The sequence below is a fragment of the Ctenopharyngodon idella genome, chromosome 19, assembly GCF_019924925.1.
Source record: "Ctenopharyngodon idella isolate HZGC_01 chromosome 19, HZGC01, whole genome shotgun sequence".
Taxonomy (NCBI): Eukaryota; Metazoa; Chordata; class Actinopteri; order Cypriniformes; family Xenocyprididae; genus Ctenopharyngodon; species Ctenopharyngodon idella.
The window spans coordinates 28,487,140-28,514,490 of NC_067238.1; the positions used below are offsets into that span (position 1 = coordinate 28,487,140).

Below are 27,351 nucleotides of genomic sequence, written 5' to 3' on the forward strand. Positions count from 1 at the left end.
TTATTTCCTCTCTTTCACTTTATAAATTTACTACAATCTTATTTGAAAATGGACATGATTCAACTGCATTTAGGAAGGTGGCCACCTCTGCCCAGCAGTGTTTATCTGAATGTTCATCCATCACGGAAAATAGCGATTAGCCCTGAAACAACCCCAGTGATGTCTTTAAGACATGTTTTTTTGGATGAAATTCCCAGCTTACCATTCAGTGAAGTCACTGCTGACCTGAGTCCATTTCTGTCCACCTACCTGAATCCCATGCGTCATCTCAAAGCATGAAATGTTCTTATCAAAATTTCAGCTATAAATGTCCATCTGTCTGTCTAATGTGACTCCTTTGAGATTAGAAAGACATTTATCATCCTTTCCCTCCACCAACTCTCAGTTGCCAGGCAACAATGCCTGGATTCTCATAGCAGGAAGTCATCTGGAGAGGATGGGGGATTGATTGTTTGAATGGGATGACTGACTTCTCCTTCTGCTCACCTAAAGGAGTCATTAGACTTCAATGAGAATACTGTACTTCCTGTGTGGTAACTACTGGATCAGTGTTAATCCAGCTGAGCATCCAAGTATCTCCTCACACTCAATGATGGCAACCATACAACTTTATTCAAAGAAGGGTTGTGTCTGTCCCAAACAATAAACTTCAAATGAGACAAATGGCTCATATAATTCTTGCTTTTGGCCCTGAGTATTACATTTTGGCGGCTTTGGCAATGTTATGCATTTCCTTCAGTATAATACTTGAGCCACCGTTCATTGCATTAGTTGTAGACGCTCTAGTGTAATGAGTTGTGTGGGAAGGTTTCATATGAGCTTGTTTATCTGTTACTGCAGAATTACCGTAAGTGATGAATCACCTCTAAATGCCCAGAGCTTTTTCTGTATGCAGCAGAGACCTAATTAGATTTATCGCAGCCACTCAGATCAGGTCGCATTGTGTCTCAGCATGTGAATACAAAAGTGAATGAGTGTTTTATTCATTTGATTGTTTGTTTTAAAGTCTCAATGAGTTGAATGAGTGTGATTTGTAAGTGCTATCATTGACTAACTTTCTCTCAAAACGCAGGGAAACACCTGGTGGGTTTTTAGGATGCACTGGTTCTTGAGTTCTGGGTCAAAACAGGGCTGAAACAAGTTTATGTATCAAGGTATTGATTTGAATTAATGTGTTGAATATGTTCAGAGATGCTCATTTATGTTTGGAAGCTTCCATTTTCTCAAAGATTTTTCTGTTGCCTTTTACGCATCACTACCTGCCTTACACATCAAACAAGATTTGACAAAATATTTAGTATAAATATGTAAGAACCCACCATTCACATTAATCAATTCATGAATGTTTGTTCTCATTATTTAGTTTGACCTGAATTTGTTTGAATTTTAACTTCTTTAAAACGTTTTTTGCACACACAAAAAAATATGTATATATGATGGAAAAACAATTATTTTCTACCTTCATTCTGACCCTCTGTCTGAAATGATCTGTTTTTAACAGCGCCTCCTTTAAGGCTTGTCAGTTAATGTCCACTGTTATGATTGGTTAACGTCATTGCATAGGAAACATATTGCACGTGAGTATGTGCTTTGAAAACATAATCCATATAAAACCTTAATTTATTGACAAAGCATTATGAAATCATTTACTTATGATTTGTGATGCAGCTGCTGTCAGATCCGATACAGTTGGCAGCTTCATGTTTCATCAAGTTTTTTTCCCAAATATCCATTACACTGTGCCTCACTGACAAAACAAAATGTTCTGAACAAACATATAATCCTTCAACGCGATCCGTATAACTATTTGTCAGTGTCTTGCTCTGGAGGCAGTCATATGCAAATGTATTTGCCCGTGTGACGTCACAGATCCCGCAATATCAGAACGAGCTGTTTTTGGAGCTTAATTAAATAAATGCTTTTTTATAATGCAGAAGGCCATTTTAAGCTTTGAAATTTACAGGATGTTTTAATAGTACAAATACCTCTTATATGTCAAAAGATCAAGGCAATTCACTTTCTCATGTCATGACCCCTTTAAATAAATTAATATTCATTATTCAGCAACGAGACCGTTTCTGTTTATCAAGGAATCCTGACAAAAAGTATTGCAGTTTCCAGAAAAAATATTAAGCAGCACAAATGTTTTCAACACTGACAATAAGAAATGTTCCTTGATCACCAAATCAGCATATTAGGGTGATTTTTGAAGGATCATGTGACACTGAAGACTGAAGATTCAGCTTTGCTGTCACAGAAATAAATCAAATGTATTATAATTATTTTTAATGTATTAAAATATAAAAGTTATTTTAAATTTTAATAATATTTAGCAAGTGTACTGTTTTTGTATTTAAAATTAGGAAAATTGTCTAAAAAAAACCCCAAATGATTTCTTTCTGCATTGTGCGATGGAGTTGATTGTGATGCAGAAAATATAAGCACAGTTACTTAAAATTATGAAATCTATTAAATCCATCAGAGCTTGTGTGACCTTGCTCTGTGACTCATAGCAGGTTAAACACTGACTGAATAAATTTATGAATGTTTTCATAACAGTAAACAATATGTTTTTAAATGAACCCAAATCTTTTGTCAATGCATATTTGTATTTTTCTCTAGTTTAATATGCATTTTAAAGGGTTAGTTCAGCCAAAAATGAAAATAATGTCATTTATTACTCACTCTCATGTTGTTCTACACCCATAAGGCCTTTGTTCATCTTCGGAACACAAATTAAGTTATTTTTGATGAAATCTGATGGCTCAGTGAGGCCTGCATAGACAGCAATGCCATTGAACTCCTCAAGATCCAGAAAGGTACTCAAAACATATTTAAAACAGTTCATGTGAATTCAGTGGTTCTATCTTAATAATATAAAGCGACGAGAACTTTTTGTGTGCCAAAAAAACAAAATAACGACTTTTCAATGATATCTAGTGATGGTCGATTTCAAAACACTGCTTCGAATCTTTTGTTTCGAATCAGTGATTAAGAACGCCAAAGTTCAAAGTTTGGCATTTTGACACGCAATCTGAATCACTGTAGAATGACATGAGGGTGAGTAATAAATGACATTATTTTCATTTTTGGGTGAACTAACCCTTTAATCTTGCATGAGGGTAGATATTTTTGGGCTAGGGAGTGATTAATGTTGACATTATTTTAATAAAACAGAATTAATCAAAACTATTGTATAGTCACTGTTTAATGTCTTACTATTTACTTACGGCAGGAAAAATTGTGGTGTATTTTGTTGTCCTATGTTCAAAGTTGCTAGAACATTTTGAAATGGAAAAATTTTCTTGACTGAAATAGTTTCATTGTATGCTCTTTCTCATAGACCATAAACATTAACTGGCAAAATGCCTATGCCATCTGCTCTACAAATGTTGTTCACATATTTGAAGTTCCTACACAGGTAACTTGGGTTAGATTAGGTAAATGTTTGGCAATAGATGATTAAAAACTAAAATGCTGCTGTGGTGAGTCCTTATTTGCAAAGTCCATTGGTAAACGTACAAATAAGCCTTGCAGTAACACTGGTTCTATAGAAAAAAGTGATGACTGTAATACATAAATTGCAACTAAAGCGCAAAAACTGTTAGCTTTTCCACAGCTGGAGGCCGTGTTGCTATGTGCCGTTCCCTTGCCTTCAAATACAGCCTCGGCGAGCCTCTGGCCGATCGTAATTTACCAAACTCCAGCCGTTCGCAGAGTTTCCAAGCATGGTTAAGAAAAGGCAAGGACAGAGCTCCAGCATCTCTCTGCTGACAGCATTGATGAATATGTGTATGGATGAGTCGGCAATGCTGCGGTTCTAGACACGGCAAAGTTTATGTCAGCTTTCCACGGCCACAAATCGCACTGACCAAAGGGAGTATGTCAGTTCCTCTGAGAACGCCAGTGTCACCGATGTCAGAGTTGATTCAAACTGTATTTTGCTTCAGCACACAGCCCACCTCCCGATTTGATATACAGTCTCTCATCCCAGACAGGAGCTTGTTTTGTTGTCTCTATGGTATTATTTCTAATTATAACGTTCCAAGGAATGCAGGAGATTCTCAGAGCTTTTGAAGGATTGATCTCATGGTAAATATTCATTAAGGTCTACAGCAGGTCAATCATTATCTCTGGTGTATTCATGCTTCCTCACTGTCAGATTTACTGTTTTCCAAATGTCTTTAGCTTGATTTAAGGATGCATGCACATCTGAAAAGACATACCCCTAGTTTTACAGACAATGCTTAAGCCTAGTCTCAGACTAAAATGCATGTTTGAGCTGTTTTAACTGAAACATATCTTAAAATATGTCAGTGCCATTGTTTTGTCTCAAGATGCACATCAAGTAATGTTTTTTTTCTTTCTAAGGAACATTTATAAAAGCTGCTTAAATGTTCTAATTGAACTAAGGCTTAATCCTCGCTTAATCTAAAGGCCCCGATATACTTCAAGTGAAATCGAAGAACAAACTCATGTGACGTAATTTCAAACAAAATCAGGCCAAGACAAAGTTCGTTTGGAGTTTGTTTTGGGAGTTCGAAACAGCTTGCCAAAAGCAAACTTTCCGAAAAAGTTCGCTTTGGCTGGTAAACACCTTTGTACTACCATTGATCCGTGGCAATTACATAATAGGTAGGTGTGTGTGGAGAAATCTTTTCTGGTTCATTTCTCCTGTTCAGTCCGTTGATGTCAGATGTCCGCGAGTGAAAGCATGAACACACTGGAGAGCTGCTTTATAGTAATAAATGAAGTTGTACTTCTGATGAAACGAGACACTGACACTGTTTTACCCCTAAACGAAGAACGAAAAAAACTTCGCCATGAGTATATTGGGGCCTTAAGCCCTGTCTGTGAAACCAGGCCATAATGTTGTGCTCAACTGGGTTCCTAAACAGATCTTTAGTGTCTTTTCTCAGATTTGATTTTTTCCAGGGTGTGTCTGGATCCTTAGAAAGTATTAATGTCTTACACAAATTTTTCCAAATTTAGGGTTGTTAAAAAGTAAAACCCAAGTCCCATTTCTGGGAGTCAGTTCTGCTCATACAGTACTATCAATAGTATTCTTACTGATTCAGGGATTTGTTTGAGTGGTCATTTTACTTGAATTTAAATGTCTGTGTGTGTGTCTGTGTGTGTGTGTGTGTGTTTACTCCTATTGTGTGTGCACTAATTTGGTTGGGTTAAATGCAGAGGATGGGTTACCATACTTGGCCTTCACGTCACTTTCACTATTCACTTTCGATTTAAAAAATAACTGTTTTCTGTTTTGAAAATTTGTAATTTATTTCTGTCATGGCAAATTCCTTAAATCTTGTATTCCTTTAAATATACTTGTGCCCTGCTTGCAATATAATTAATCTCATTTCAATCATGATAACTCTCAAAATAGTTTAAGCATGTTATTGATTATGGCACTGTTAATGTATTTGGTCTTAGCGGACTAGATCTGCTACGCTGCTTCTGCTAATTCTGCAAAGCAAGTATGGACTTGCTACTGTTAATAGATACAGACACACTGCTGTGAGCATGTAAGATATGCTGCTGCTGCACAAATAGACATGCATAAATCCTGTAGTAGATCTAGGCAGGTGGAGCTGGGGGAGGTGGAGGGTTTCAGAGGAACTCTGAAAGTGCACTGCAGGTACAGCTTACAGCAAACACTGAACTAGACTATTTAAATGTTGAGCAGGCAATCTCATTGGCTTCAGGATCAGTTTATGCCATGCAGTAATGATGTGATTGCTTGCAGATTGCATTTAAAGGATCTCTCAGCCTGTGCCCTCTAGAGTTTCATGACTGAACTAGATATGTATAATGAAGGCATATTTTACTCAATTTCATCCTCCTGTGTCTCACAGCTTTTAAAAAAATGACATGTTGTTCTCATGGTGAAGCTGAAGGAGCTTGTTGAAATTGCTTTTATCTTTCTCACCCCAGCACATTACCACAGACAGCTACATCCCCTGCTTGACCGACCTCTGCAAGGCCTTGTGGGAGGTGATGCTTAGTTACCATCTAACCATGCGGTGGCACGATGAGCACTACAAAGAAGAAGTGACGACTCCTGGTAAGCAAAATTAGTCACTCTTGTCTACTGCATAAAGAGTCATGGGTTCATTTCTTAGGTAAATTGTATTTTGAATATGATAAAAGTATGTGTTAAACATAATAAACAAACTATTTTGTTGACATAAGTGCATAATATTAAAGTCATGCACACCCTCTCATTTTATTGTTAGTTTCTCTTTTGTTAAGTGGAGTTGGTCACCACTCTTGATAAGACAGCGCTTTATTTTAGTCTAACCAAAGGCACTATTCAAAAGATTCAAAATGACGTGTTGTGTCGGTAATATACTTTTTGGCTGACAATCAAGGCAAAATTCCACAGGAGATGCTGGGCCGCACTGCCATGCAGAGATAATCGGCAAAAGAACAATAATAACAATGGCACCAAACAGAGCATCAAAAAGACTTCCCATGATGATACAATCAGTAGCGCTGATCAGATGATCAGGTTCAAGCAGACTGAAATATTAACACCCCTATATTCCCCATCATAATGCTCTTTGTACATTTGACAATGGGGAAAAATCCTTCTGCAGTCTTGTTTTTCATTTAAAAACATCCTTTAAACAAGATAAAGTACCTTAGCCAAAATGTATATTAATTTTTATGAATGACTTTTATCTCAAATATATTACTTTTAATTTAGAAAAAAAAAAAAAAAAAAACCTATCAATAGGATAAGACCAAATTAATATGGTATAGTTTCTCTCAGTGTTAAGTCCCGTTCACACCATGGATAACTATAACGATATCGTTTTAAGAATCGTTCTAAATATAAAAGAATAGCAGAGTTTACACCACAACTATAACGATAATTACAGACGAACAGTATTGATGAATCACTTTCACAATAATCTTTTTCCTGCTGATGAACAATAAAAAATATTGACAGCCAATCAGAATCCATCCTGCTTTAACGAGCTTGAGCATTTAAAGCATTTATTTAATATTTTGCATTTTTAGGGGATTTTATGGTACTACATTTTATTTATGCTGTAGTTATAACCCATTTATTCACTTTTTGAGCAACTTTTCCAACTTAAACTGCCACAGACTTAGGTTTGGTCTCTTTTTAAAGACGACACTTGGCAGATTATTGTTGAAGTGAAAAAAGTTTAAAAAATTGAGCTTATAAAATTGTACATTTATTGTTAAAAAAAATTCAAAAAAAAATTTTTATATGAAATAATTATTTTCCAAAACACATTTTACTCTAAAACTGTGAGAAAATCAAAGCCATAAATCTAAACAAACTGCGTTCCAAATTTAAGGTTGATATCTCAAAAAATGAGCTTTTAGTAAGATTTTGTTTGTGCGCAAAACCAGTTTCCGATAGATGAAATTCGTCTCCCATTCATTTCCAATGCGGCCATTTTTGAACACGAACAATAAAAGTATGACTGTTTTTGTCAGGACCATTTAACCTCTTTGAATCATGTCCAGGGTTTTCTTTTTTTTCTTCTTCTTCTTCTTTTTTTTTTTTTGTATGTTCACACAGCAAGTGCCAAAACCTTTACCAAAACCTTTGTACCATTCCAATGAAAAAAATTCGAAAAAGACAAAACGTAAAAATTTTTGGTCAAAAACGTCCCAACAGCACAGTGTTAATAGCTTATGCATTTTGATTGAAATTTTATTGTTTTTAGATATATAAATATACTGGTTAAGAATTTTTTTTTTTTCTTTTGCCTTTTAATGGAATAGATAGAAGTAGGGAAAAGATAAGACCAAATATGAGGTGTAGGGATCTGTAAATGCTCCAAGCTAGATTCAGACTCTGGTGTAACATGTCATGTGGACCACTTGCTAGGCTTCATCTCTGAAAGTAATAGTATTTTTTCAGCTTTCTTTGGCACCTGAGGTTCATCTTTCTGCTGATGCAACTCTCTAAGCCCCCTTGTGTTCCTCTAAACCGTCTGGAGGTCGACTCTTGTATTTTGGCTCCTTTTTATGTAACTCTAAATCAGTTTTAGCGGAGCTAGGGATTCATTAGGGTGCTCACTACCCCGTGATGGCTAGATTTATTAGCATTACATTTGTGTTTTTATAGTGTAAGGTCTCGCCTTGTATATTTAGAGGAAATGGCTTTCGGTGTGTGCTGTAATCGGCACAGCTGTGGCCAAGAAGACTGAGCAGGTAATTGAAAGGGGTGCTGCGCCGTTAGCCAACTGCAATGTAGTTTGTAACATTTGCCTTTCTGTCTTGCCTCCGCTTCGATTTCTGAGGTCACTGAGCACTGCTGAAATAGATTGGTGCTTGTTCTTGGTTAGGTCTGTCATTGGAAATTCATTGAACCTTTCTAAAGTACCCTAATAACCCCTGCAGGGGGAAGCATACGAAATGTTACTGACTGAACAGCCATTGTTGCTGTAGGTAATGATGGTTTTGTGGTTATTTTCTATAAATATTGAATGTGGGGAAATAATATAATTTGTTTTAAATATTTATTTCTAATAAAACTGTATTTTATTGTGAATTTTAACTTGCGCATTTTCACCTCAGATTTATTCTACTTTATCATCTTTCACATTTGCTAAAGCGCCCTAAATTAAATAACTTAAACTCAGAAATACACACATTTCTGTGCTTTTTTTTCCACATCAGTCCTCAAGAGAGCAATTACTTGCATCGCAGTCGTAATTTATCAATGACTCTGCCAAAATAGCTTTTAGAAAATAACATAAAATTTTATTTAACAATATAAAATAAATTTAGTGAGCTTAATGTGTAAAACAAATGGAAGTGCTGCCAATGGAACAAAACAAAATACACTCAAGTTACATCAGTATCATTTTTCTTATAAACTGTATAAAGAATACTTTTTAGAATAAAGTGCTTTATAGTATTAAAGGATTAGTTCATTTTAAAATGAAAATTACCCCAGGATTTACTCCACCCTCAAGCCATCTTACATAGGTGTATATGACTTTCTTCTTTTTGAAGAACACAATCGGAATTATAATATATTAATAAATATCCTGACGTGTCCAAGCTTTATAATGGCAGTGAACGGGGGCAACAAGTTTGAACCTCAAGAAAGTGCATCCATCCATCATAAACATACTCCACGCGGCTCCGGGGGGTTAATAAAGGACTTCTGAAGAGAAGCAATGCGTTTATGTAAGAAAAATATCAATATTTAACAAGTTAAAGTAAAATATCTAGCTTCCGGCAGACTGCCTTCCATATTCAGCTTACAAAAGTTTCGTAAGTTGAATACGGAAGGTGTAGGATGTAGCATAAGCGTTTTGAAATGTGAGAAGTGTTACTTTTTCCATGAGTTAAATAGGCTGTCTGGCGGAAGCTAGATATTTTACTTCATAATTTGTTAAATATGGATATTTTTCTTACACAAACGCCTCGCTTCATGTTCACTGCCATTATAACGCTTAGAAGCGTCAGGATATTTATTGAAATAACTCAGATTGTGTTCATCAGAAAGAAGAAAGTCATATACACCTAGGATGGCTTGAGGGTGTGTAAATCTTGGGGTAATTTTCATTTTAAAGTGAACTAATCCTTTAATCTCAATCCATAGTAATGGATAAAAAAAAAATATTTCATAATCAGTATTTTTGTCTCATTTCCCAGTTACAACATGTAAACATCCCTAAATCAAGATAAATCTGCGATATTGTTGGAATCACTTTCAGAACGATGTTTTCCAGCTGATGAACGATTAAAACATTAACAGCCAATCAGAATCCATCCTGCTTTAAAGAGCTTGAGCATTTAAAGCGGCAGACGTCAAAACTGCACAATAATAAACAGAACGACCACTAGTGTGGACGCTAATATAGCTATCGTTATAGTTATCTTTATTGTTATCGTTCTTAGTGGGAATGGGCCTTAATTCATATGAAACCGAACATTTATCAACTTTTAAATGTTGAAATTGTAGCTCGGTTTTTATGCTCCTCTGTGTAGATTTAGCATGAGATATTTGACAGATCAAGTTCAAGAATAATTTGTGATTGAGATAATATGGGGACACAGAGAGTATCGTGTGTTTACTCGTCATCAGTTGTTGTTCTAAGTTTAAAAAAGATTCTCAAGCACACATTTTGCTGGATAGTTTATATTTTTAAGATGTTCTTTCATCTCCTGCCCATTTCTTTTAGTTCTTTTTTTCCCCCCTCTCTCCCACATTCGACAACTCCTTCTTCGACTAAGTGACTGCACTAATCTGCAGGCCTGTAGGCTACGGAAAGGCAGAAGACACTGTGACAGTGCAGCAGTGTTTGGGCTTATTGGGGATAAGCACAGAGTTTTTTTGCTTGTGTCATCAGTTACTATACATAACTAAGGTATATTTTGACTTGGGAAGACTTTATGAGATGGCTTAAGCTATTCCTTTCTCACCCACTAAATTAAATTCTTTGAAAGAAGTCTCTTCTGCTAACCAAGTCTTCATTTATTTGATCAATACAATAAAACAGTAATATTGTAAAATATTATTACAATTTAAAGTAATCTATTTTAATATATTTTAAAATGTAATTTATTCGTCTGATGGCAAAGTGGTGATATAGTGAATTTTCAGCATCATTACTCGAGTCTTCAGTATCACATGACCCTTCAGAAACCAATTTAATGAAAATGTTGGTTTCATGCTCATGAAACATTCCTTATTTTTATCAGTTGAAAACAGTGCTTAATATTTTTGTGGAAACTGTGATACAATTATTTTTCAGGATTCTTTGGTGAATAGAAAGAACAACATTTATTTGAAATAGAAATATTTTGATTATAAAATATATACATACTACATAGTCATGTAGTCAAATGGGCCTAGAATTTTTTTGCTTTTAATGCCAGGGCATTTTTCTCGATCGTTTGTCGTAATATGTTGTTAAACTGTCCAGTGTCCCGTGAGGTTTCATCAGAGATGTTTATATCCTCTCAGACTGTGGCAGTGACCTTGACTAAGCTTTGCATCTTCTCTACTGTCAGTGGCAAAATGGATTGATGCATTTACTAGTTGATACACTGATGCACTAAACTTGTCAAAGTTTTGTATCGGTAATTAATGACACCTATATATTCCTCGTCACGTCCAGTGAATAGAACCATCTCTCCAAATAAGGATAAATGATCATTCATGGGCGACAGGGAAAGTGACCCACTGTAGCGTGGCTTCTGTCACCTTTCTGTTACTGACATGTAGAAGTGGGAAAAGGTGCCAATCTATGCCATGCTGACACACTCGTTTTTTAAATTCCCAATCAAATCAATATGTAAACTACAATCCTAAAGGGATGTTCTGAATTTTCAATTACATGTTGACCTCTATTAACAGCACTTGTGACAGTGTTGATTACCACAGAAATAGCCAAATTCTGTAGAGGCCTACAGCAGTGCAGAGTAAACCAGGCCAAAAGGGTTTTAAAAAATATTAACAATAATTAATATGTGAAATAATATTAAATACTTTTTATAAGGAAATGTTATTAGATATGTCATATTATTGTTATTTAGTACATTATTTATTATTATGAATGAACATGAATTACTATAGCATTGAACAATAGTTTTATGCATTAACAATAAGAGTATCTTGTGATATCTTATGCATTAACTAATGTTAACCAATTGAACTTTAACTTCATGGTATTAAATATGAGGTTGCATTTCCCCATCATATATGCATTTCTACTTATAAATCTCAGGAAAAATTCAAACATCTCATTTATTTACATACATCTAGTTGATATTCTGTTCTGCAGTAAGCGCAGTATATCAGGAGGCCGATATGCTTAACTTCTTACGTGTGTCCGTAACATTGAATAATGCACCAATCCCTGTGTGAAATTGACAATTACAGCTCTTGTTGCGTGCGGTTGCATACGGTATTCATCTTGGTCCGTGTCGAGATGACTTTACTTTCCTCTTCTTAGTTGTCAGAGCCATCAACAGGTAAATTGCCTCCGCTGGCCTGTGACTTGCTTTGCTATCTAATTTCACAAGGTGTATAATCACTGACTACCATGTGTGGAAAAAACGGTCGAAAGTAATTCATTACAATGCAAGTTAGACCTTGATTTGGCAGGGTGTTTCTCAGGATCGGTTCTGGGGTTTGCTTCACAGTTTAGATTGATAGTGTCTGTGTCTTTGGGAAAGCACTGCTCGCCTTTGGTCTTACGTGTATGTGCTTGAGTAAGAAGATGTTGTAACTTTGGTTGAAGGTCCTGCTTTAGAGGTTTGGCTCTGTTGAGTGGGAATGGAGCAATTGGGAACTATGGGAAAGATGCTTTCTCTGAACGAGGCAGTAAATCATGCTTTGCTTTTATTCCTGAACAATTTAGCCATTTGTCTTCATGAGGAGAATGTCAAATGTGACTGAGAACATTCGAAGTGCAAATTTCAACAGTTTTTGTATTTAATGTCTCCCTTATGTCATAGACTAGAAACTGATATACTGGAGAGTTTAAGAAAGACTGAACATGTGATTTTGCTTTTGGATGATCCTCCCTAAGCACAAAATCACCACTTCCAGTTTCAAGAATGTAGGGCTGAATGATTAATCATTAAAAGACTGCAATCTCCCAAACACCCATGCAATCTTGTTCCTAAATGACAACAATTTAAATATGTTTGCTAGACCTTTGACAAGTATGATCACAGCGAACATACAAATCTGCGTTGGTGCTGCCGCTGATCCGGAGAGAGTATGTATAGGCAAAGACTATAGATATAGTGAATGGGAGAAACTGCACATGCTCATTAGCTCGTCTAGCCTGGAAAATAACCTTTTATTAACAATATTTGAGCATAAAAAGCAACATTTATGGGACAGTTTATGTCAGATTTTGTTGCTGATTTGAAATATGTTATTTAATTGTGAGTTCGGCAAGCATTTTTTGAGATTTCAGGATTCCCCCATTCAAATACATAGGACTTAGTCTTGGATGCCCGAAATAGCTGCCCGGAGGCGTTGCAAATATGGCCGCCGAGTGAACAGACTTTCCTTGAAAGGGACTTTGGTATAGATCATGTGTAGGTATGAAACAGCTTCACAAACAACCACACAGTATTGTTATTTCTGTGTTACAATAATTCAAATTATCACAGAAGTACTGGGATACAAATTTGGGTATAAACACTGATATCAAAATAGGGTAAATCACCTATTTAAAGTAACTTGACTCTTCCAATAAAAATGGTATCAATTACATTGTTACACCAGTAGGCGACAACAAGTGACTGTTAAAAAAATGTATTCATCATTGAATCATTCATTCAAGAGATTCATTCAAAAACGCTGTTTCATCCAGCATTGAAACCAGTGAAGTCTATTAGTGAGTCATTGAATCATTCATTCAGTTATTTTAATTTTTTGAATTACATTTTTTTTTAATTAGACTGCAGCAATTAACATTATGTCAGAACCTGTAGTAAATTACATGTTTGTTTAGTTGTCTATTCAGAATTGTGATCATTTAAAAAACAAAAGCAAAACATCATTCTCAGTTTATCCAGAATTGTGCAGCTCTAGCTGCAGATATGTATTTCTGAGCTGTGAAAGAGTGGTTAATCTGTTCTTTGGATGTACATTTTCAGTTTGGAAGTGGAAAAAAGTTCTTACACCTGACTTAGACAAAGATCTTCCTGAAGTCAAAGCTTGTTGTTTTCACCCAGGATTCTCGGAGTGAATAGGTCAGGTGTTCTTGTGCTCCCCTAGCCATGTATTTACACTGCGGGTAAATATGAGGTTTTGTCTTCTCAAACTGTACATTTAATCCTGAATCATTGAAGAGAGCACAATACTGACCTCAAATCAGTCATAGCTCTGAATTTAGACGGTCTATTCACTTGGCAGCTATATCTGCAGTGCCTCTTGGCAGCTATTTCGGGGATCCAAGACCAAGTCTACTTGAATTTTGTTTCTTATGCACAAATAGTATTAAAAAGCATATATTTCAGGCTGGACCAGCCAATGCGCATGTGTAGTCTTCAGCGTGTCTTAGGACAGTGACTATTTCTGCCATATTTCGTGTTGCACTTTCTTCCATTCATAGTAAAAATGAGTGCACCATCTTTGTATATCTAAAGTCTTTGGTTTTTTTTAGACATAAGGAGATATGTTTTGAATGATTGTGCAATCTTTTTGATGTTCAAGATGTTTTTCTTTATTTTATGAAGAGGTAATGAGGCGTAAATGTTGATTTGCTTCTGACTTTGTTTTCCCATCCTGCTGAACTAAATTAGCTGTGATTCTTGTTGGAGATTTAGCCCTCCAGTGTCAGGCTGTCCTGTCAGATTAGGTCAAAGATTTTCCTGTTGTTGTTTTTTTTTCCACTCATCTCTTGGCATCATATTCTCTTAAATTACATTTTGCTTTTAATAAGAAACCTGACAATCTAATGACCATCTTTTAAAAGAACCTTATTTCCCGCTGTTCGTTGTGAATTGCAGTTGTACACCTGCATCCTTTCATATTTTCCAGGAAGAAAGGTTATGAGTAATCAATGTCACTTTACCCTTGATATCCCTCCTGAATAAATGAACTGTAGACCTGCCAGGGTCACCAGAGAAGATGAGCCGCAGTCTAAAGTTGGACATGACACATTATTAGGGTTGTCAATCATTTTAAATTTTAATTGAAGTAATTGCACATGTTGATTAATTAACTACATAACTACAGTATTTATCTGTGGAAAAACTCAGGCTATTGTGGCATAATTCAAAGGGGACATATTCAAAGAATATTTTTCCAAAAGCATGATAATGTTTATTTTTGTCCCTTTTTTTAGTCCTGCTCATACACTACCATTCAAAAGTTTTGGGTAAGTAAGATTTTTTTGTATGTTTATTATATTTTTATTCTCTAAAGATAAATTGATCAAAAGTGACGAAGACGTTTTACATTTGTTGAAAAAAGTTAAAATAAAAATAAATGCTGTTTTTAATCTTTCCGTTCACTGTACAAAGTTGTATCATAGTTTCCTCAAAAATATTAAGCAGCACCACTGTTTTCAACATTGATAATAATCAGAAATGTTTCAAATGATTTCTGAACGATCATGTGACACTGAAGACTGGACTAATGATGCTAAATATTCAGCTTTGCGTCATAGGAAAAAATTGCATTTTAACACATTAAAATAGAAAACAGTCATTATAAATTGTAATATTTCACAATATTACTGTTTTTACTTTATTTTGATGAAATAAATGCAGCCTTGGTGAGCAGAAGAGACTTTAAAAAACATAAAAAAATCTTACCGACCTTAAACTTTTGAACAATACTTATTTACTTAATTAATATTTTTAATATAAGATGATTTTCAAATATATTTAAACCTTTAATTTATTCTTTTTTTGTTGCTTTATACCATTTTATTGATAGCAAAGTGGAGAGATGACAAGAAATGTCAGGTAGAAATGACCTGGATATATATATATATGTATATATAATTTTCTTATTTTTGTTTTGTGAATTATAGGGTAGCACTGTGTGTATATACAGTAAACAAGAGCCTGCAAAAGAAGCATAAGAATAATTGAAGCCATTTATTACCAACAGTGCCAACAAATCAGATAAGCTAAGTAAAACAAACATGTTCCTCTTCCACAGTCCTAGTTCAGATGTAAGGGAGTGACGGCAGTGCGTCAAACTGAAGACACTTTTAGACACGGTCGGCTTCCAGCGTAAATTCATTACTCTTGCTCTGACGAGGTCCTGCGTGTTAGCAATCCTTAGTGAGAGGACTTTGGCTTGTTGTGCTGCTCAGTTCATGTTCTGTATTTTCCTCACCTCATTGCTTTTTCCTCAAACGGTGTGTCCGGTTATTCTGCCCCTCTGCTTTCCCAATAATTCCCTGGGATGCTGAAATCTCTACAATGTGCTATTGCCTGTTTGTATGCGGCTGTGTGGGAGCAAATGTGCGCTCATTCCGTTTTGGTTTGTGTGTATGTGTTGCTGCCAGGGAGATGATATTTTTCTTGTCCTCTCCAGCAGTTGGCTTGCAGTGATTTACTCTGTGGCTCTGCATAGCTGCGCTCCTCATGGACTGAAATGATTGGGGAAAAGTCCAACTCTATTGTCGGGAGCCAAGGAGCTCTTTGATTTGGCTCCAGAAGCTCCGATCCTGCAGGTTTAATGAAAGAAGCTTAGAAAAGAACTTCATTTTCAGCAAATGAACACTGTTGGACAAAAAAAAGAAACACCTTTAGGGGTACTTTCATTTACATTTAAATGGAAAGGTTCAAATAAGATATTTTAGATTTTAGACATTGGGATCCAAATGTCTGAGACCACATAGAAATGTAAAAAAAAAAAATTATATATAATATATATATATATGTATGTGTGTATGTGTGTGTGTGTGTGTGTGTATATATAGTGCTGTCAAATCGATTAATCACAATTAATCACATCTAACACAAGTTATATATATACAGTTGCAAGAAAAAGTATGTGAACCACTTGCAGAATCTGTGAAAATGTGCAAAATTTTAACAAAATAAGAGAGATCATACAAAATGCATGTTATTTTTTATTTAGTACTGTCCTGAGTAAGATATTTTACATAAAAAATGTTTACATATAATCCATAAGACAAAAAAATAGCTGAATTTATTAAAATGACCCAGTTCAAAAGTTTGTGAACTATTGGTTCTTAATACTGTGTGTGGTTACCTGGATGATCTACGACTGTTTTTTTTTTTCTTTCTTTTTTTTTGTGATGGATGTTCATGAGTCCCTTGTTTGTTCTGAGCGGTTAAACTGAGCTCTGTTCTTCAGAAAAAATCTCCAGGTCCCAAAAATTCTTCAGTTTTCCACTATCTTTTGCATATTTGAACCCTTTACAACAGTGACTGAATGATTTTGAGATCCATGTTTTCACATGGAGGACAACTGACATACTCAAACACAACTATTAAAAAAGGTTCAAACATTCACTGATGCTCCAGAAGGAAACACGATGCATTAAGAGTCAGGGGGTGAAAACTTTTGAACAGTATGGAGAGGTCCAAATTTTTCTTATTTCACTTGAATATAATTTTTTTTTTCATTTAGTACTGCCCTTTGGAAGCAACAGAAACTACTTGCATGTTTCCCGGAAGGTTCTTTTAAAATACAATTTACCTTGATCTTCAAATTCCAAATGTTTTCACCCCCCATCTATTAATGCATCATGTTTTTTTTTTTGTTTTTTTTGTTTTTCTGGAGCATCAGTGAATGTTTGAACCTTTTTTAATAGTTGTGTTTGAGTCCGTCAGTTGTCCTCAGTGTGAAAAGACGGATCTCAAAATCATACAGTCACTGCTGGAAAGGGTTCAAATATGCAAAAAATGCTGGAAAGCTGAAGAATCTGCAGGACCTGGAGGATTTTTCTGAAGAACAGAGCTCAGTTTAACTGCTCAGAACAAACAAGGGACTCATGAACAACCGTCACAAAACAAAAAAACAGTCGTAGATCATCCAGGTAACCACACACAGTATTAAGAATCAATGGTTCACATACTTATGAATGGGGTTATTTTGATAAATTCAGCTATTTTTTTTTGTCTTGTGGATTATATGTAAACATCTTTTATGTAAAATATCTTACTCAGGACAGTACTAAATAAAAAATAACATGCATTTTGTATTATCTCCCTTATATCGTTAAAATTATTAACATTTTCACAGATTCTACAAGTGGTTCACATACTTTTTCTTGCAACTGTATGCATAAAATATATTATTATATATTTATATATTATATATGCATCTGTGTATATAAATATAATCACATATATATATATAATATATAAATATTAAAATATATTTTATGCATATATGTAACATGTTAGATGGAATTAATCACAATTAATCGATTTGACAGCGTGTGTGTGTGTGTGTGTGTGTGTGTGTGTGTGTGTGTAAATATATTTAATTTTTACATTTATTGTTTTTATTTTTTGTTTCTTGTATTATAATCAATGATTATTTGTCTTTTTTTTATTACAAATATTTTTGACTCTTACATATTTTAACTTCATCACAATTCATGCACATTATTCAGTCCAATTTTCTTACTTGAATTGTTATGCTGGTAATACATTTCGTAATTAAATGTTTCATATTAATATTAGTAATATGCAGAATTATAGCATTTTTACTTGTGGTCTCAGACCTTTGGACCCCACTGTGTAGGTCAAGGTCAAAAGCGTAAAAACGATTTTTCTGTCATTGGACTGTCATTCTTTAAATTGCATGTTATTGATCCTGCTGCTATGTGTTCTGGATAAATGCAGTGATACAATCATGAGCAGAAAGAAATTCTCTCTTCTCTTCTTTGCTCCAAGGTCACGATTTCTTTTGAACTACTGTATGCAGCTTCTACAGCTCACAAACTCAATATAATGAGGTCACATGTAGACCATCCTTGATTAAAAACCGCCACACGTTTGCTTAACAGCGAACATCCCATACAGCCGTCATGAGGAAGTAATTATATTCTTATAAGTGAGTCTGTTTAAATGCAAAATTAATAATATTACACATCAGCTCAAGAAAATCGTGTTTACTCAGATTTGAAATTATCACTTTTTTCTACAACAAAATGTACACAGATATGCTTATAAATAATGGTGATTGGGTTTTGACCTTTAACCAATGAAGTAACACCATTTAAAGCGCCTTACACATTGTTGGTTTTTTCAAGCATAATCCGTGTCAGATTTCTCTCAATATTCCCTACCTGAATCTCTCACACTTCACTGAGTGTAAGCGTTTGAGCTGATACTGTTATCGTAATTGTATGAGCCAGGTCTCACAGGAAGGGTTTTTTTTCAGCTCTGGTTTAATATCTTTCTTCCTCTCCTTTTTTCCCATCTCTGTTCAGTGTGAAGATATTAAACTTTGGGGGGTAGAAAAAACATTTGGGTGCTGGATTGTCACATGACTCTCAGAGGTGTTACTTGCTCACACACACTGACAGCATTCTTTTCTCCACCTCATTTATTTCTCGCTTTGCAGTTTGGATGCGCTTTCCCTTCGGGGTTCAGAAAAGTTCCCATTAGCGATAGGGACTTCATAAAGTCTTTCATATTATGAGTGAGGAAAAGGTTAAAGGCAGCCTGGAGCTCTGTGGATTTGGCCTCTGTGAAATATCAATGTTTTGCGTGTTTTGTAGCCGGGATCTGTACAACTAGAGCTGGGCAGGATATGAGCATACGAAGCGTGATGCAAATCCAGTTTTTAAAGTATATACATGAGGGAAAACGTTTTTCATGCGCTTAATGTAAAATGTGAAACTGGTTTGCTTTCACTATGGGAGTTGTTTTCTTCTCTCCAGTGGTGCTAAGATGAGATGTGAAGCCTGCACAGACACGACTCTTGAGTGATGACTGCGGCTCTCTGGGGTTTAAGTGAGCACTGTTATATAAAAACACTCTTCCCCTATATCCCCTTTCTAAGCGCCAAACATCAGTCTGCTGGCTGCGCTGAGCGTCCACTGAAAATCCCATCAATCACTTGCATTGAGGTCTTCTCTGAAGCTTTTCTTTAACTGTCCCAGGATGCATGTTCCTTGTTTTATTTACCCCTTTTCCACTGACAGGGTGTTGTGCCCAATAAGGGACCATTCTGGGCTGTTCCCCAAAATTGGTTTTCGTAGAAAAGTTGGTTTCGGACTGGAAGATTGTGCCAAACTCAGAAACCAACTGGTCTGGGACCGGGAATTGCTAATATCAGAAGTCAGGGGATGGTATAACACTTGCAATAACGTTTTCAGAACAGAATGATGCAAAACAATTGATGAATGTCCAACTCCTTTATTGCTTAGTGACTCCAGCAACTGTATTTTTCCTTTTTTAGAGATGTTTTATGTGTGAATATGCTAGGAATCTCAGTCACGCTGTGTCTTTGTTTCATTTTCTTTCTTTTTTTTTTTCTCTCTTTTTTTTTTTTTTTTAAATTTTTGTTGTTTTGTTTGTTTTGTTTTGATTTTTGGTTTGGGTTGGGTTTTTTTTGGTTAAGTTTGGCTGGTTTTGTTTTTTGTTTTGTGTTTTGTTTTGTTTTGTTTTGTTGAACACTACAACCCTGCAGATACTTTTTCTTCTGGAAAACTCCATCCCTAACATTTGTGCTACAGATAAAATGACAGCAAAATGTACTTTGTTTTGTTTTTGTTTTGTTTTGTTTTTCTTTTGTTTTTCTTTTGTTTTGTTTTGTTTTGTTTTGTTTTGTTCTGTTTTGTGGTTTGGTTTGGTTTGGTTTGGTTTGGTTTTTGTTGAGTTGTGTTTGCTGAACACTACAACCCTGAAGATACGTTTTCTTCGGGAAAACTCCATCCCTAATATTTGTACTACAGATAAAATGACAGCAAAATGGACTTGTTTTGTTTTGTTTTGTTTTTTGTTTTGTGAAACCAGCGCCATTTAAGTGTAAAGGGGTTAGTGGTCTCTGGCAAGAAAAGGCAGACAGGTGGAATCTTTTTTTGGAGGATTTGGCTTTTTGCACGGGAGGTTCATGTGTGAATGCTTGTTTGTTTTCTCTAGAGATGACTTACAGCGAGAGTGCTGAGGTGGAACTGTTTGTATAATCTGCACATCAGTGACACGATAATTATGTTGTATCACTAAGAGCCTGCTGGAGTATCAGTCCAGAATAAATCCCACCTGAAGGGCTTTTGTATTTAGTCACTCTCAGTCACGCTGTGTCTATATAGACATTAAGATCAGTCGCCCACATTCACGCTCTTAATACACTCATATCTTGCTGCGCTTGTCTCCGCAGGTCATATCATCATTCTCATCGTAAGTATCCTTCTCTTTACATTAGAGCGGATGCATAATGACCAAAGCAATGAAAAGCAGCACTATGAATTCACAATGAACTGGCGCAGTAGATTTCCAAGGTTCCTGTTTCAGTTTAGTTTGGTGCACGTTACATAATGGATGCGGCTTCTGTCAGGATAGATGATGCACATCTAGGTGGTAAATTTTGATGACTCTGATAGGTGTCCTCTGTGATTAAACTCACTTTGGTATGTCAGGATGAACACTTCCCCTGATGAGAAGTGACAGCTGCTTTGTTGCGTGAGGTGCTTGTTATCTGTTTAATTGTTGTAAGAAAGGATTGTCAAACACATTATAGCTTGAGGATCAAACACACCTTAAATGCCCTGAATTAAATTAAATTAATTAAAGTAAATAAAAAAAAAAGGTTTTGTAAACCATGGTGTACTTTTTTTTCTTTTTTTTTTTTTTAACTGCCTGAAGTTATACAATTTTTAATTTATACTGGGTTAAAGAGTATTAGGGTACATTCAAAGAAAAAAAATACAATTAACTTAATTTTTAAAAATAATTTTTCAAGTTTTCTCTTTGCGTTTTTCGCGTACAGACAACAACGTTGTCAAAACAATCCCCGTTCACACGGATCCACAAAAACTATTAAAAACACTGTATTATACATGCCAGGCCAGTAGTTGGTAATATCACTTTGTAAAGAAACATTACGCGCCTATAGACTGAACGCGTAATACACATCTGCATGACGTCACCATTTTCACAAATTTGCACTTTTGCAGTTTACATGGAGACGATAAAAAGAGTATCGTTTTTAAAAAACTTGCACTTTGTATCCTGTTTTCAAAAGTTTGCATTTTCAGGTCTCCAAAATGCCATTGTCGTGTAAATGAACGGCCAAAACGCATAAAAAGTTTTCCGGATTTCAGCAAATTCTGACTGACTAAAACATCTGATTGGCCATTGCATTCACATGATGCTCAACAGATATGTCTGTGATTGACTACAAAGCTCAACACTGCAAAAACGTGTTGTAAATAGAAACCTTTGATGCTCTTCACAGAGTACTTACACAAACACTCACGTGAGCATTTTAAAGCAGCCGACTATCAGCGGGTACCGGTACTGCAGAACGGCAGGTATCATCACATTAAATGAACAAGTAAATCTTTGGCGGTACAAAGATTCATTTTGGTGGCCGCCAAAATATTTTCAATGCAGGAAAAACCCTTTTCTGGTACCTGGTTCCATGTGGTCCTTATTGCAGTGAGCCAATTGAACAAACTTCAAAATAGGAAAATTAACCATCATTGATACCCTCGTAGTAAGAGAATGTCATTGTTAATGTATTAGCATAGCACCCTGAAATTTCAGCATCAAGGTCCCTGTAATTGTGACTGTCTTTGCTGCAGCAGTCAAAGGGTTGAGAGCATTTAGTGTGGCTTTGCAAACACAATCTGTTCTGATCTACTTTCATAGGGCGTAAATGTTGTGAATGGGATTTGCAACATCTTGAGCTGATGACACAGTGGAGCAATTTGAGATGATTATTGGCCACTAAAAGCATGTAACTTATATCTTATATTTTAGAGAATGTTCCAATGTCAGAGCCATGGCAGGGTAAAATTATTAAAAACATTTCTCTTAATTGAAATAAATTTAAAATATATATATTAATTGAAAAACTTAAACAAAAAATATAGAAATGTTGCCTTACTAAACTGAAATAAGTTCAAGCTGAAGCACTAAAATTATTAACTGTAATAAATAAAAACTAAAACTTGATAAACTGAAATAAAAATAAATGAAACCTAAATATCAATAGTTAAAAAAAGACAAAAACACTCAACGAAATTACTAAAAAATTAAACTAAAATGAACATAACTAAAAATCTAAAAATAAAAGTGAATTCAAAATATTAATAAAACTAAAATAAAAACTAAAATAACCCTAAGCAATGGGATTTTTACATTTTATATGTTAGTCAATTTTTGTATGCATTTAATGAAAATGTCCTTTAAATTTAGTCAGTATTTCATCATTTTAGTCAATTTTAGTCTGACTGAAATTGCATGGATTTTTAGTTGAAGAAAATGAAGTGCGAAATGATGAAATTGTGTGCCAGACTGTAACAGAAATCCTGTCACAATAGCATATAATGAGTATACTGAAGTGTTAGCTACTTTTTAAACTGGTTGTGCTATAAATCTCCTGTTTCTAGATGATTCAAGCGCAGAGGGCTCAGACGAATCCTCAGACGTGGACCGCAGCTATGTGAAAAAGAAGCTGGAACATGGCTTAACGCGGATCTGGCAGGTAGGGAGCGTGCTCATTCACTTTTTTCTTTCTCTGTTTATGTTCCATTCCTCCATTAGCTTCATGACTCGCCCTCCCATCTCATGTCCTCCTCTCTCTGCCCCCAGGACGTCCAATTGAAAGTGAAAGCCTATTTGCTGGGAACAGACATGTCCAACTTCAAGTACGACGACTTCATTGTGGTTCTGGATGTTATCAGCAGGTAGGGACCCACTTCCTCATTAGTGCTAATTGGATTGGCCTGCAGGGACCAACTGCCCCATCCCTTCTGCCTCATGAGAAACTCCCCTAAAGGGAAAACGGGGCCAGAGGGCATCAATGAAACTGCTTGTTCCTCAACAAGAGTCCCCGGTCATCCCCATTAACAGGGCTCAATTAAAAGGCCAGTTTGTGTGTGAAACCACAGGCCTCTGTATTGATCCTGCCTCGGGGTCGCTGACTTGTGTGAATAGAGGTGCCATTTTCTGCCCTCTCTAGAACACGTGATGTGAAGTGACTCTTTGGGGTTAATTAGGAGAGTGAACCATTTTCTAATTCATTTCATCTTTTTTTTCTCATTTGTTTTTCTGTTTTTCTCTCCCAATTGACAGGTTGATGCAGGTAGGAGAGGAATTCTGCGGCAGCAAGTCCGAGGTGTTGCAGGAGTCCATTAAGAGACAAAGTGTGAACTACTTTAAGAATTATCACAGGTGAGATACAGTAAATGGCCCAGTCACAATCAGTTCCAGGAGGGATTTACTAAAAAATTAAAAATTGAGTAATGCAGGGATGACTGTAATTTTGTTTGTTCCTCCAACAAAAAGCCAATAAGAATTTTCCATTGACTTGTTATTGCAGAAAATAAGCTTTGTGACCAACAAATGTTTCTGATTCTTACATGTTTTGTTCATTAACATATTCTTCATGAATGAACACAGCTTTTGAATGAATTTTGGAGCCTAAATATAATCGGCAGAAGTAAAAAGCTAAAGGTTGGCTATAAACAAACTACACCACTGTCGCGTGACTTCAACATCAACACCATTAAAGTCAACATGAAATCAAAATTGTCCATTCTTGTTTAAATTGGAATATTGCAGTATTTATTATAAATGATTTATCCATGAATATCATTATTTTTAAAAATTTCATGTGCCCTCATAATCTTTAATCAAAGTAACTTCCCCTCCCTCTTGCAGCGACATCTCTTCTCTTCTCTGATGATGTGTTTATTGGCACAAGGGCGGGGCAACCTGTCACTCACATGAGATCGACCAATAGCAAACCACAACCATCCAATCGATTCCCAATGGACAAAATGAAGTCCGACCCTACATTTTGTCTTGTTCGAGAAACCGTATCACTCGTATATACGTCACAATAAGGAAGAAAAACACTATCGCAACTTCCATTTCATGTTGACTTTAAGCTTCTGACATTTCTTTCAATCTTTATTTAAAATCTACAAACTGAAAAGCTTGAGTTAGCATAGTTTGCAAGAGTGCGAGCATAGAATAAACATGACAAGGCTGTAAAAGCAGACTACTGAGTAGATGAGTTTTACTGCTCAGTGTGATGATGTTTAATGTTCCAGACAATCTCTCTAGTCCCATTTAGCCACTTGGAAGCAACCACGTTTTTCAAGACATTTAAAAGCTTAAAAAATCATGAGTGGGGTATTACTGATGCATCTTATGCAGTAGAATAAATCATGAAAATATCTTGAGCTTGTTCTAACCACAGACTTTATTTCAGGCATTTAACCAAAAACCCATTCAAAAAAACCAGTTGATTTCAAGATGATGGAACGGGAAGTCCAAAAATGCATTTTCTATGTTTTAGTACTCATTCCTGCAGCACTCTATTGTGGCCACTGATAGTGGTGTTTATTTGTACATGCTGTCTGCATTGTTTTAGTGCTCAATTGACTAAATTAATTATGCAAATAGGTTAACACTGCAAACATGCCTGAAAAATCTGGATTTTGTCATTGTCACTGTGTCCCTGTAGCTCAAAAGATAGCATGACACGTGTTTGCATGTGGACATCATCTGTATCTCAGTATTTTGCTAGAATATATCTAGAATGCTGAATTGTTTTAAGTACCTGTCATATACTCAAGACGGAAAATGTGTTAAATGATGAGAGGATAGCCAACCGGGGCTTTGTTCACACTGCTGGCAAATTGGATTTGATTTTCAAATCTGATCTACAGGACTGATTGTCCACATTGTCATTGTGCAAGTGTTGAAATCTGATTTTGTGCTCTATATTCAGTGCATCTACATCAGTTGCTATAGTAATGATGTATGTCAAACTAATGCCAAGAGACAACAACTCTGAGGAGCTGTCATTGAGAGAAATGAAAACTGGAAAATGTGCTTCATTTTGCTCATATCCTTCATGACATCTGATCATTGTGCTGAACTCGGAAGATGCGTGAAAGAACATAAACGACAAAGTGATTTTATGTTTTCAAGCACATACTGTCCAAAACTGCTGACTTATTCACTACGTGTTGAATGTGGCATAGTTCACTATATGAGGAATGAGTGAGCGAGAAAGAGTGTATTCAGATGGAGTTCAAGTATGGCGCACTTAGTATGCGCAAAAAAACCCCCCAAAAAAATACTAATTCGATTTGAGCCAGTTACACCAAAAAATCTTATTGTTACTGTCTGTCTGAACTAAGCCAAAATGTCCATAACCGCTGCTTTAGTCAGCTGTACAGAGGCCTTTTCTGCTTGATGAGATGAAGGACATTGAACGAGGACATCTTACCATTATTTCTGATTATTCAAGCAGTTGGATAGCATCCATAAAGCGATTATCTGTCAGTCCTCTGAATGCTTAATCTCTGCTGTCACTGCGTCGCCATTAACACATTCTGCCATTACAATATATATTGTGCCCTCTGGCTTAGAGGACAAAACCGATCCGTTTTTCCTTCAAGTGCTTTAAATTTGATGCATTTAAAAATATCATGGATTGAAGACACGACTAGAGATGGTATTTTAAATGTCAAACACCCTGCCACCGGCTGCTCTTTATTTGAATTTAGATACCAACTTGTGATCACGTGAACTACCGGAATGTTCTTTAGAGATTAGTGATGGACTTTTATAATGTTCCACTTTGGTGTAGACATTTTGTACAAGGCTGCTGGTATTGACCTTGTCTGGCAGCGGGCCACTTTGACACTCATCGCACTCACTACCTCTAATCGACTTTTCCTTGAACCGTTTTTGCCAGCCCATTTCATTTTTAATAAGTTGAATGGCAAAGGGTCTTCATTTGACACAAGCCAACCTCTTGTCATTTCTCTTTGTACCCCTGCAGAACTCGCTTGGAGGAGTTGCGAATGTTCCTTGAAAATGAAACCTGGGAGTTGTGCCCTGTGAAGTCCAACTTCAGTATTGCCCAGCTCCACGTAAGTCCTAACGCCGCAGATAAGACATTGAAATGCAGCGACTTTTATTTCTGACTGATCTGGACCAACTGGCATCGCTGGCAGTCTTTTGAGATTTCACATTTGCATATGAAGATGAGCCGGATAGTTTTTGTTCTGTGCATGCTTTGAAACGACATTCATGAGATGGCTACAAGCCAAAGGCATATCAACACGCGTTCTTGCATAACGAGCGTGTTTACAGTCAAATTCTCAAGGTAAGTGGGTCAAAAAGTGTTCTTTATGTGACCCATTGCAGGAAATGAGATATGTCTACAGTGGGTGGTTTTTCTAACCGAATAAATGGCATTTTTGCAGATCATCTTCCTTCATATTTCCCGTCTTGCCGTAATAGGGCGCTTTTATATGCATTTTAAATCTCAGGAAAGGCTTGACAACTTGATAAATGAGGGTAAGCATCATCACTGATTGTATTCCAACATAAGCTGTTTTCTCTCCTAGTCAGGGTGTCATCCGTCTAAAAACAAATTACACCCTGGAAGGCAAGTATATTCATCCGAGAGTATGTGACGAATAAACCAAAATGCCTCTCTTTCAATTATTATATGCTAAACAGGCTATTTCGTTCGATAAACTGTTCTCTGATGGACCTTTTACACTGTTTTTGTGCAGAATATACAGGTATTTTCTCAAAGAATTTCCACTAGTTTGTGTGGTAGAGAAAGTTGGTGTCGAAAAGTCGAAAACATCAGTGAATGGCATAATCAGCGGTGCTATTTAATAAGCCACATTTGCATAACGACTTCTTGCTAGAGCTCTGATTTGCAAAGCG

General features: G+C 35.9%; 1 protein-coding gene across 9 annotated transcripts in view; it reads left to right on the forward strand.

Annotated features, from left to right (window-relative positions):
* The window catches only part of vps50 (VPS50 EARP/GARPII complex subunit), a 135,959-nt gene that overhangs the window by 50,597 nt on the left and 58,011 nt on the right, over nt 1-27,351 (forward strand). For 6 of the 9 annotated variants that reach the window (XM_051872198.1, XM_051872200.1, XM_051872203.1 and 3 more), the window contains exons 13-18: nt 5,941-6,070; nt 14,823-14,855; nt 23,037-23,131; nt 23,239-23,333; nt 23,722-23,820; nt 26,450-26,540. In XM_051872198.1, the coding sequence (XP_051728158.1) occupies nt 5,941-6,070; nt 14,823-14,855; nt 23,037-23,131; nt 23,239-23,333; nt 23,722-23,820; nt 26,450-26,540 (543 nt within the window). The remainder of the gene's footprint in view (nt 1-5,940; nt 6,071-14,822; nt 14,856-23,036; nt 23,132-23,238; nt 23,334-23,721; nt 23,821-26,449; nt 26,541-27,351) is intronic. The other 3 variants (XM_051872199.1, XM_051872201.1, XM_051872206.1) reach the window with 2 other exon arrangements.